The sequence below is a fragment of the Rutidosis leptorrhynchoides genome, chromosome 6, assembly GCF_046630445.1.
Source record: "Rutidosis leptorrhynchoides isolate AG116_Rl617_1_P2 chromosome 6, CSIRO_AGI_Rlap_v1, whole genome shotgun sequence".
Taxonomy (NCBI): Eukaryota; Viridiplantae; Streptophyta; class Magnoliopsida; order Asterales; family Asteraceae; genus Rutidosis; species Rutidosis leptorrhynchoides.
This window is the reverse complement of record NC_092338.1, coordinates 70477045-70490151: the sequence shown is the minus strand read 5'-3', so window position 1 is coordinate 70490151 and position 13107 is coordinate 70477045. Positions and strand designations below refer to the sequence as shown.

The window sequence follows — 13107 nt, the reverse complement described above, 5'->3', positions numbered from 1 at the left end:
CCAAGTGACAAGATTAACAAGTCACCATGAACCTACTTCATCATCTAAAACGGTTTCACAACAATCTAGCTCAAAACCCTAATTTGAACATCAAATCTAACAAATGAAATTCGGAGTTTGAGCTTACCAATACTACCACAACGTAGCTAGGAGCGAGATGAACAACTTTAGAACCCGAGCTTTTGCGAGAATCTGACTCCTTCTTCTCCAAATCCACCTCTCTCTCTCTCTCTCTAAAACCCTCTCTCTCTCTAGATAAGGTTGAGAGTGTTTGTGAGGATGAAATATCATCCACAAATGACCAAGGAACCAGCCTTGAAGGCTCCAAACCGGCATCCAAGTGAATTTACCATTTTACCCCTTTTTAATTAATTAAAACAGCTGGCTCGACACACAGTTTAAACGGCGTCCCGAATCTTGGACGGCGTCCCGTCCTTCTTTTCTGGATGGCGTCCCGAAGGTTGGACGGCGTCCCGATCTACTGCAAAATCAGAAACAGAAACAGGGTCTTACAATCATTCATATGGTGAACACCTGGTAACCGACCTTAACAAGATGCATATAGAATATCCCCTATCATTCCGGGACTCCCTTCGGACATGATAAATTCGAAGTACTAAAGCATCCGGTACTTTGGATGGGGCTTGTTGGGCCCAATAGATCTATCTTTAGGATTCGCGTCAATTAGGGTGTCTGTTCCCTAATTCTTAGATTACCAGACAAAAAAGGGGCATATTCGGTTTAATAATCCAGCCATAGAATGTAGTTTTAAGTACTTGTGTCTATTTCATAAAACAGTTATAAAAGCGCATGTATTCTCAATCCCAAAAATATATATTGCAAAAGCATTTAAAAAGGAAGCAAATGAAACTCACTATACTGTATTTTGTAGTAAAAATACATATGACGACATTGCACAACTGAACAATGCAGGGTTGGCCTCGGATTCACGAACCTATATCATTTGTATATATATATATATATATATATATATATATATATATATATATTAAAACATATAATCGTAACTGAACAAGTTTGTTTATTATATCTTTAATTTATATATTATGTATGTTTATTTTGTGTATATATTCATAATAGTTAATATTTATATAGTTATATATTTCATTATATAAAATATAAATTTTGTTACGTTATATGTATTAAGTATTTTATATATATATTTCATTTGTTTGTTAATTTAGTAATTATAATAATACCAAAATAATATTAGTAGTGAATAAAATACTAATAGTGATAATATTATTAATGATTCTATTAATAATAATATTAATGTTAGTTTTAATAATATTTCTTTTAATAATGATAATAACAGTAAATTTTTTATAAAATGGAAAGTTTATTACTAATGATAATAAAAATAGTAATTTTTATAGTAACACAATACTTAATAATTATTATTATTATTATAGCAATTTCATTACTCGTAATAATATTACTAATTATTACTAATACTATTAATGATACAATTTTTGTAATAACAATAATAATTATAATAACAATAATAATAATAATAATAATAATAATAATAATAATAATAATAATAATAATAATAATAATAATAATAATAATAATAATAATAATAATAATAATAATAATAATAATAATAATAAAAGTTATAAAAACTACCTTATAAAACGAATTCTAAAAAAAAAAAAAAACAGGCCACTGCAGGGCTCGAACCCGTGACCTCCTGATAACCCGTAAACACCCTAACCATCTGAGCCATCCTATTTTTATGGATTAAATTGCTACTCACATATATATAAACCGTACGTGTCTGTTTCCCTTTTCATCTTCTTCCTCACAAAACTTAATTGACCATAAATCATAAACTAGCCATAAAACAAATTAATTGTTGCTTTTAGGATCCTAAACTGAAACAGAAATCAATTGTATGTGTTTGAAATCAGTTAAAATAGAAAAAAAAAATGAAACAGATGCTGTACAGTCCATTTATAACCCGTTATGAACTCTATATGTAATTTCAAATTCTAGAACGTTTTAGACAAAGATTTTTGAATGAAATAAGTTTCAAATAGTTCCAGGAAACTTTCTGGATCATTACTTTAACTTAAAACCTCAAAACGAATTTGAATTTTACGATTAACAAACTTTTTGACTTTTGAAACTTGATCTTTGACTCGAAAATTCACACTCAATAGGAGGAATTGGAAGCTTAGCTTTTGCGTATAGTTTGAGTATCATAATCCTAACAAGATTGCATTTATCGTTTTTGAAATTCGTTAAAAAGTCGCGATGTTTGAAAATTGACACAAGAACATGGTACACGACCCATTTTCTTTATTTTGCTGATTTAAATTCGATGAGATAAAAGATTTAAAGGGTTTTTGGGATTGATAAATGTTATTGTAAGGTCAATTGGATTCCATAACACTGAATGTGATTGTATTTTATAGCATCTTAAAGTCAACACAATTTTTATCAGTTACAGAAAATAGATAAAAAAAAATAAAAATAAAAAGGGAACTTGATTGATAGCTGAGTGGTACGATCGAATATGATGTTTAACAACTGGATGGACAGAAACAAAAATCGTTTATAAAGGGATAACGATGGGAAACAGATTTTGGTTTATGCAATTGTATATATATACTCTTTATTTTAATTATTTGATATTTATTAATAATAATAATACATAGAAATACTAATAATAATTATCTTTATAATATAAATACTGATTTTTAATATATATTCGCATGTAATGGTTTATGTGTATATATATATATCCGTATAATATCTAGTTATAACTATATCTTCATTTGTGTATTCTTTTATTTACATTATTTATATTTATAGATTATAATTAATCTTATTATTAATAATATAATAGTAATAATGATATTTCATTATGTTAATATTAATGTTAAATATTAATAATAATACTAATTGTAAAAATAAAAATATTAATAATGATAATAAACATATTAGTAATAATAATAATATAACAAATTAAATGTATCAAATTTTATTTAAATTAATAATATTCATAATATTGATATTTGTTTTAATGATAGTAATGAAAGTACTATTATAATGTATCAACTATATTTTAACTTGTAATTTCATATATTAATATTACTATTTTTATTTATGCACTATTATATAATACATATATTGAATATTTATCATTTATGCATTTTAATATCTTACCATATATATATGTATATAATTATTAGTTATATATATATATATATATATATATATATATATATATATATATATATATATATATATATATATATATATTAATAACAACCTAATTATTTATATTTTATTTTTTACAATTATTATATGTGCTTACATTTATATATATTCATATACATATTTATTTACAAACCAATGTTCGTGAATAGTTGGGAACAGTCGAAGGGTAATTGAATATATGAACATAGTTCTAAAACTTTTGAGACTCAGCATTACAGACTTTGCTTATCGTGTCGAAATCAATTAAGAATTAAGTTTAAATTTGGTTGAAAATTTTCGAGTCGTCATAGTGGGAGCTGAAAATGTACTTGGTTAATTTGGAATAGGCTTTGTAGTGCTTGAAATAATCAACTTAAACTTGAATCACATCCGCGCCACACATATTGGTGGCGCGCCGCGCCATATAGCTAATTCAAATGTACGGCGCGCCGCACAGTACAACGGGCTGTGCTGAAAGGGTGACAATCTTTGATTGAAAAGATGCAATGGTTCACAAAAAATTGTACATGTTTCCTAGAAGTTAAGACACGGTTTTAACATGATTTCAAGCATCTTTTAACACCATTTCAAGGGAGTTAAATGCCAAAAGTTGTGTCTTATCATTATGGACATTTCCAAATGTTGTAACACTTCTGTTGCACATTTTGATCCATTATAAATAAGAACTTCATTTTCTAGAGAAGGATTTCAGATTTTGAACAATCTACACTTTTGACTCTTTACAATCAGATTATACAATTTATAACAGCATAGTACCGTTTTGAATGACAACCCTTAACGACAACTCTAAATACAATCTTCAGAAAAATCATTAGAAAAAAATATTACTGTATATAGTTATTATGATTATACTCATACATAATAATAAAAACACAATAAAGTGCAATTAGTACGGTGATAATGAGTAAGAATGGCACTTGTGGGTTATAGGCGCGGATCTATTATGTCCATCATCCATACACGCGGTATTTTTGTAAATCCGTTAATCCACAGATTCTCATTGACGTGTTTATATTTAGATCCATTATGCGGATATTCGTGGACAAGGGCGGATGTATATTGTATCCAGTGGTAGCATGAGCTACCACTGAAATACGCGATGCAGTGGAAAATTTTCGGGGTTTTTAACTAGTGATACCACTAGATAGTATAATTTTTTGTGTGTGATGCCACTGAATAGTGTACTTTTTTGAACTTTTAACTAGTGACATCAGTGACTACGAAACCTAGATCCGCCACTGTTCGCGGATCACCAGTTTGTCAGCAAGGGTAAACACTAAAATTTAACTATATACGTATGTTGGTTTTGTTTGATGGGTATACCTGCAGATTCAAATGAGTATTACTAAGCCTAGTATTGAACTTTACTCGCAACGAATCTAATACATTCATCATTCGTTCGTGACTCATCAACAGGTATAAGATATTACCCGATACTAATATTCTAGAAAACTTTTCTAAATTAACCCACCCATCACGAATACGAGTACCCACGGATTTTGATCACTAATAATGGAAAAAATTACGCCGATGGTACCTGTGGTTTGTTCACATTTGCATCATAACACCTAAACTTCTTTTTTTGCGTAGTTAGTACCTCAGCTTTGCTTAACTATCGTGATTGGTACCTCAACCTAACTGTCGTCAAAGTTTAATGACTAACATTTCACATTATGCAGTCATAAAACACAAGGACTATTAGTGTATTACTATAAAAGTTTAGGGACTATCCTTACAATATTCGAATTAAGGGGAATTCATTAACAGATTACTACTGTATTTATTTAATGGGACCTAATTCAATTTAGTTTGACTAGGAACCCAATTTAATTTAGACGATAGAATAGCCAGATCAAGATCAGCACCAAAGATTTCGTTATGGGCTACGGAGTATTTCCGAAACAACTTTGAAACTATTAACATCATAAACCATGATAGAATTCGAATTCCGGCGACCCGATTCGAAACTAGTGAATAAATATTCAGGGAAAATCCCAATTGCTTGTCTAACAAAACCCAAATCAAGATCATGAATTTGCAGCCCAGAAAAATCCGTAGTTCCAGCTGCCACGACATTGGTTGATAAAGCTAATAATGAATTTATGTTGTTCCAAAAAAAAGCTAATAATGAATCAATAGCTGTAAAATTGATTAAAGTTGTTGACTTTCTTTATAAGACCATTCAAAAGATATAATTTTGCTACCGTGAGAAACATGAACTGACCCATTTGGTGTTGTTGCAATTGCAAAAGGTGAATCCCTGCCACTAAGAGGAAAAATCGTTGATTTTACAAGATCAAAAGCTTCAAACTGAGATGGGTTTGATTGAGATTGAACAAGTATATTATCAATTCCAAAGGTGGCATCTTTTTTAAATTGTGTATTGCGTTTGATTTTTCTTGATGATTTGTGAAAGAAAGAATGTGTTGGTTTTGTTGGAAAATTGTGTGTACTTTTTAAATCAGATTAGCGCAGCGGATAGTTAAAGTAATAATCAATTATTATTTTATAAACCATTTACAAAATTAAATATTCATATATTTAATGAAACATGCACACGATTAATTTATCTCAATGATCCAATTACACAACAACAATACCCAATCCCATGTAAGTGGGGTATGGGAGAGGTGGGATGTAGACAATCCTTCCTCTATCCTAAAATAAAGAGAAATCATTTCTCCACCCCGAGTTAAACACTCACAAGAGCGGAGAAAGTCCTCCCTCTCTCTATTCGACGGGTAAAGAGATTGTTTTCAAGGGGACCTCCGGCCATGAAGAATGATGAAAAAAAAAAAAAAAGCATGAGATAAATAAATAAATATATAAAAATAGTAATAATAAATAAGAAAATATAAAATAAAATAAACAGAGACGCCATGAAAAAGGTAGAATCAAATTTTCATAGGTTTTACATCGTGCCTGGAGTTCAATTTAGGCTCTAAGCGGCAGTCAAGTCGTCAATAAATCGACGCTTGCTAAGCCTCGCTTAACAGAACCGTGTATGCAAAAAAAAAATTATATATATATATATATATATATATATATATATATATATATATATATATATATATATATATATATATATATATATATATATATATATATAAGGGAAAAAGAAGACGTACCTTAGACAGTAGGGCGAAGCTCAGGACAAAACGAGAGATGCTACAACTAAAAAACAAAAAACATATATGACCGCAAACAAGCAACCCCTAACACAACAAAACATACAAACCTAGAAACACAGACCATCAAACGTACGTACGTACATACATACATACAAGAATCCGTACGTAACCAAAAAAAAAAAAGGTATCCGCAAGCATACATACAAACATACATAATAACAGACCCACATACGCATACAAACATACATACAGAAACAAACGTAACAAGCCCGCATAAACAACAAACGCAACATACATAAAGCAACCAAATAAACCTACAAACAAACATACCTGCAACCACAACCTAATCCCTAAACATGAATACAAACAAACACATACAAGCACACATATACATACCCAGTAAAAAGAAGAGGGCCCGGTAATAAACAAAGCGCAGAAAAACACGCTACATGACAAAACAAACAAACAAAAACAAACAAACGAAAAACACAATAAAAGCAGACACAAAAACACAAACACACAGACCCACGAACACACAAACACACATACACACAAACACCCCAACACCCAAACAAACAAAAGCCTACTCTTCTATTCTAATTCTAGTCCTCCACGCAATCCTATCTGAAGTCATGTCCTCGGTCAATAAAAGCTCTTTCAAGTCGAGCTTTAATCTATCCTCCCACCTACGATTAGGTCTACCCCTTCTCCGTACGCCGTCAACCGTAAGTGCCTCTACTCTCCTAACAGGTGCAGTCAGAGGTCGCCTTCTCACATGCCCAAACCATCGTAGCCGTTCTTCTCTTAGTTTGTCGATGATGCTTCTAACTTTCAGGTTCACCCTAAAAACACTATTTGGAATCATATCCAACATGGTTTTACCGCATGTCCACCTAAGCATCCTCATCTCTGCCACCTCCATCCTCCTCTCTTGCGCCTTCGTCATTGGCCAACACTCCGATCCAGATAACATGGCAGGTCTAATTGCCACCTTGAAGAATTTTCCTTTCAGCTTTAGGGGGATCTTCTTGTCGCATAAGACTCCAGTCGCTGCTCTCCACTTCACCCACCCTACTTTAATACGATGTGACACGTCTTCATCTATCCTCCCCGATTTGTGAAGCATCGAGCCTAGATATCTAAATGAAGTTTGTGGATGCAAGATCTGGTCTCCAATGCAGATGTTCGCTCCATCACCTAGTTCATCATCATTCCTATCAAAATCGCAACTAAGATATTCCGTCTTTTGTCTACTAATATGCAGGCCATTACTTTCTAAGGCCACCCTCCATTGCTCTAGTCTTCTATTAAGCTCCTCCTTAGAATCCGAAACAAGCACAATATCATCTGCAAAAATCAAGCACCAAAGGATGCACTCTTGAATCCCTCGAGAAAGCCCATCAAGGATCAAAGCAAAAAGAAAAGGGCTAAGGGCCGATCCCTGGTGCAGGCCTACTTCTATTGGAAAAACTTCTGTATTTCCCATCGGCGTTCGAACACAAGACTTTGCCCCTTCGTACATATCCCTAATAACATTAATATACCTACTCGAGATACTTCTATCCTTAAGGGTCTTCCAAATCAAATTTCGTGGCACGCAATCGTAGGCCTTTTCCAAGTCTAAGAAAACCATCTCTAGGTTCCTTTGCTTCTCTCTATGCTTCTCCATAAGGTTCCTAATAATATGGATTGCCTCTATCGAAGAGCGCTTTGGCATGAAACCAAATTGGTTCTCCGAGACATTGGTTTCGCGTTGAAGTCTAGTCTCAATCACTTTCTCCCAAAGCTTCATAGTATGACTAAGTAATTTTATGCCTCTATAGTTACCGCAGCGTTGAGCATCCCCCTTGTTCTTATAGATGGGGATAGTCTCGCTCAGTCTCCATTCCATGGGCATTTTAGAGCTTCGAAACGTCTTGTTAAAAAGGCAAGTCAGCCACCTAACACCAGCGTCGCCAAGGCACCGCCACGCCTCAATAGGAATCTGATCCGGTCCCACTGATTTATTTCTCCCCATCTTTCGTAGTGTCAATCTTACTTCCTCTTGTCTAATCCTCTCGTAATCCATGTTGTTTTGGGATTGTTCTATATCAGAGTCTTGTAAGTCCTCATGGCGCTCTGGTCTTCCCCCCACGAAGAGAGATGAGAAATACTCTTCCCATATTTTTCTAATTTCTTCTTCCTTTACTAAAGTTTGACCAGCATCATTTTTGATAAACTTGATGTTATCAAGATCCCTACGTCTTCGCTCCCTAGCTTTGGCTATCCTGTAAATATCATTAGCTCCCTCTTTGGAGTCAAGTTTCTTATACAGATCTTCGTATGCTCTTTCTTTTGCTTGGGCTACAGCCTTCTTAGCTTCTCTTTTGGCTTCTTTATATCTCTCTTCAGCCCTAATTCTATCCGTCGGAGTCCCCTCCCCAAAAGTGATGAGCTCCCTAAACCTTCGTTGCTTACGCGCAACTTTGCTTTGAACCTCGTCACTGAACCACCATGATTCTCTAATAGCCCTATGGCCTCTAGATGTACCAACTGCCACACCTTGGACTTCCTTGGCTACCACTCTAATGGTGGACGCCAGACAGTTCCACATCTGATCCGCGTCATCATTGGATATCGTTTCCAATTCTGTATCCACTCTATCTACAACCGAAGTTCTAAAGGTCTCAGCCTTCTCTCCGTTCAACTTCTTCCACAAGATCTTAGGTTGGACTTGTCTCGCCATCTTGGTGGCCCGTCTCTGGAGAACCAAATCTATGACCAACAATCTATGCTGGGAGGAGCATGTCAAGGCAGTCAGGACCTTACAATCTCCGCAAGTCCTAAGATCCCCTTTGCGAAGTAACAAATAGTCAATCTGGGTACTATGACCCCCACTATGGAAAGTTGCCAATTGCGCATCTGTCTTCCTGGAAAACGAATTAACAACCACCAAATCATGAGCAACAGCAAATTCGAGAATAGAGAGCCCCTCCTCATTTCTATCTCCGTACCCAAAGCCCCCATGGACTCCCGCATAACCCTCAACATCCATTCCTACATGACCATTAAGATCCCCACCAATAAGTAATCGATGGTCCAGAGGGCACCTCCTCACAACCTCGTCTAACGATTCCCAGAAGCGTCTCTTTTCAGCTTCTCCAAGGCCCGCATGAGGCGCGTAAGCGCTAATGACCGTATAGGTCACCTCCTGGATTACTAACCTAACCGACATAATCCTATCACTCTGTCTACCCACATCCACCACATACTCGTTAAAGGGTGGGCCTATAATGATTCCTACCCCGTTTCTAGCTACTCTCGATCCCGAGAACCACAACTTGTAGCCATTGACCTTAAGCGCCCCTCGACCCTTTCATCTAGTCTCTTGGACACACAAAATGTCTACATTACGTCTACGTAAAGTCTCTGCAAGCTCATACCACTTGCCGGTCAAAGTTCCCACATTCCAACTACCCACTCTAATCCTAACCGGCTTCGCTAACCTATTGCCGCTGCTAGGCCCTATAAATCTACCCACCCCTGAGCTAGAAGGACATGACCTCAAGTAACCATGAGAAATCCTAGTGTCTATCTTACCCTATGAGACGAGATAGTTAAATAACAACAGAAAAATTGGGAAATAGAGAATAAAAAAAATACTAATACTAATAATTATAGGAGTAAAAAATACTACATAATAGTGATAGATAAGAGTTCTAGTTAATAATATCAATATTAATTAATATTTAATATTATTAATGATTAATGATACTTATAATAATAAATTAATAATTAGTAATTAATAATAACAATAATAATAAAAATAACACTATTCAGGGTAATACAGGAGCTCTAAGCACAGACAACAAAAATGCCTAATACTAACAAAGAAAGATAATGGTGAATAAAAGCGAAAACCTAGCAGATGCGGTAATCAAGTAACAAAAACTACTCCACCGTAGTCAATCCTAAACATAAGTTGTAGCAATTTGATTTGATTAAAAAGCTTATAGCATATTAAAGAAGAGCAGCAGAATATGAAAAAAGAAGGGTTGGAAACGCAAACACAGTAGGGCTTCAGTCTAGAAGTGGTGGTCAAGGATGTCCGGCAGCTGCTGAAGCCAAGTAAGCTTCAAAAAGAAGCTTGGTAAAGTCAACGCACCCCAAGGTCGGGAAAAAGTCGAATAATCCCGGAAAATTTTGCCGGAAAACACCAAACCTCCGGTAAGGGTTTTAGCGTGTGGCGGCGCGTTGAGAGACCAACGGTGGTAAAACTAGTGCGGATGTGTTCGGAAAACGATAACGAATAAAGTGGTGACAGTGGCTTGGTCTAGATCCCTCTAATTTGAGAGAAAATTATGTTTAAAAGTAAATGGGGTTTTCCTCAATTATTAGTGGTGTAATGATCCAATTACACCACTAATAATTGTCAAAATATGTAATTCACAAAGTGAGTAAACGATATACGGAGTACCTTTCTTGAAGAAACTGATTGACGGAGAGAAACCTACGATCAAAAATATGACCGTCTCTTAGGATAGTCCACACTTTCTTGAAGAAACTGATTGAAGGAGAGAAACCTACGATCAAAAATATGACCGTCTCTTAGGATAGTTCACACTACACTTCAAACAACGTCAATGGATGCTAGTCCAAAACCAAGTAACAAATTAATCAACCCTTGATTAATTGTGTGAAATAATTAAAATGATAATACTCCGTATGATTACTTTCAAGAAAGAAATCAAGAAAGCAATATAATGTTGCTTTGATATATTTTGAAAAGAATATGAGAATTGCAATTATGTGTTTCCTTTTCTTTTTGTCTGACTTACTCTTTCAAAAACCAATCAATGCTTATATTTATAATATGTGTAAAAGTAAACATTGAATTGTGAAGTCCGTGAAACAAATCGCGTACAAAGTTATTTTGTTTCTTTCTATATTTTGATTCCCAAAATCTCATATTTCATTTGATTTAGTTTGTAAAAGTCGTATTTCTCAAATACTTTAGGGGTATGTTATGTAACTTATAATTAATAATTTCTATCATGTCGCTTTCATGTAAATAGTAAATTAATTAATTTCGATTCATTTTCTATTCATATGAATAGTAAATGAATTAATTTCGATTTACTATTTTGTTACTTGAGTAATATATATACATCATATATATATTTTATTTGACGTCTCGGTGTATACGTGTGTAACCCCGAAGACTCAAATGAAGTTGGCCATATAGTTATATATTGTACCTTGCACATTAATCCTATATATGTTTGTGAAAGAATAGTGGTGGGATAGAAGGAAAAATGGGTTGGTTTTGATGAGGGGTGAAGGTAAGAATGAAATTATATTTTAGGTCAATATGAATGGTGGTCAACAGATGTGATGACCCGGAAATTTCTGACCAAATTTAAACTTAATCTTTAACGTTTCCGACACGATAAGCAAAGTCTATAAAGTTGAATCTCAAAATTTTGAACTATTCAATTACCCTTCGATTGTTCTCAATGATTCGCGAACAATTATATGTAAATAGATACATATACTATAACTTGAAAACGTAACAAAGTGTTAAGTAAATGATACTGTGCATTAAACTTATTGGTTTGATTATCTGATTGATATATTCAACTACGGAATTAAAAGATTATGCCAAACGATTGAATTAAAAGATATTTAATGAGTCCCTTAAGGATTATGATATTATTACGGGTCTCTGTTGTGAGGTTCACGTTGATTTGGGAAATCATCCATTCTTAACGGTATTCGGAATAAATGGTAAAGTGTTTGTTTAAATAACATAATTTGGACACATACAATAATAAGGAATATTAACTGTTGGAATTAGATATATGAATAACTTGCGATCTGTATTTTAAAACGTGTTTATTAATATTGAAAATATATATTTAACAAATACGATAAAATATAATATTAACTTGGTCATAAAAACGAATTGTTATTATATATATATTAACAAATAGCGATACGATGATTTATAGAAGTAAATGACCAAAATACTCGAAAGTTTAAGATATACTTTGAGTGGTATAGTTTAGGGATAATTTAAGGCTATATTTTGACAAAGGTACGTGACACGAAATGTAAAATACAAGTTTTCTCAGCGTACGAAAGGACATTTGAAAAACCGGAACCGGGACATAAGTCGAGTGATGACGTACGACTTATCGGAATAAAAATTACAAGTCAACTATGCATGTGAATTTAATATAATATATAATTAATTATATAAATTAAATATATTATATAAAATTATGTCGACAAACAAAAAGTTAAAAATTTGTGAGCTGGATCAGAGGGCCATGCGATCGCATGGCCTTGAAGCACAAATCCCATGCGATCGCATGGGGTACTTTTTCAGAAAAGGTTCTATAAATTGATCGAGTTATGGCTTAATTCTTACACACTCATATTTATCTATATTACTCCGTATTATATTTATTATTTATTATTATTATTATTATTATTATTATTATTATTAAGATTAATATTATTCTTATTAATCTTATTATTATTATTATTATTATTATTATTATTAAGATTAATAATATTATTATTATTAATCTTAATTAGTAGTATTAGTATTATACATAAAATATTACGACGAGGTTATGAGCGTGTCACTTTCAAAATGGGTTTTCAAGCGGGATAGAGCTAAGGAAATTGTGGGTAATGTTCGGGGGTATATTTATGAATCAAACCTAGTGTTTATCATCTC

The 13107-nt window shown here is 33.3% G+C and overlaps 1 protein-coding gene across 1 annotated transcript; it reads right to left on the bottom strand.

Moving 5' to 3' along the window:
• Positions 1-5125: 5125 nt before the first annotated feature.
• On the bottom strand, positions 5126-9594 carry LOC139853748 (uncharacterized). The gene is made up of 8 exons (XM_071843112.1): positions 8208-9594; positions 7578-8153; positions 6968-7208; positions 6777-6825; positions 6711-6730; positions 6378-6423; positions 5454-5559; positions 5126-5337 (listed from the first exon to the last, which is right to left on the bottom strand). Exons 1-8 carry the CDS (start codon positions 9592-9594, stop codon positions 5126-5128), a joined length of 2637 nt encoding a protein of 878 aa, XP_071699213.1.
• Positions 9595-13107: the final 3513 nt, after the last annotated feature.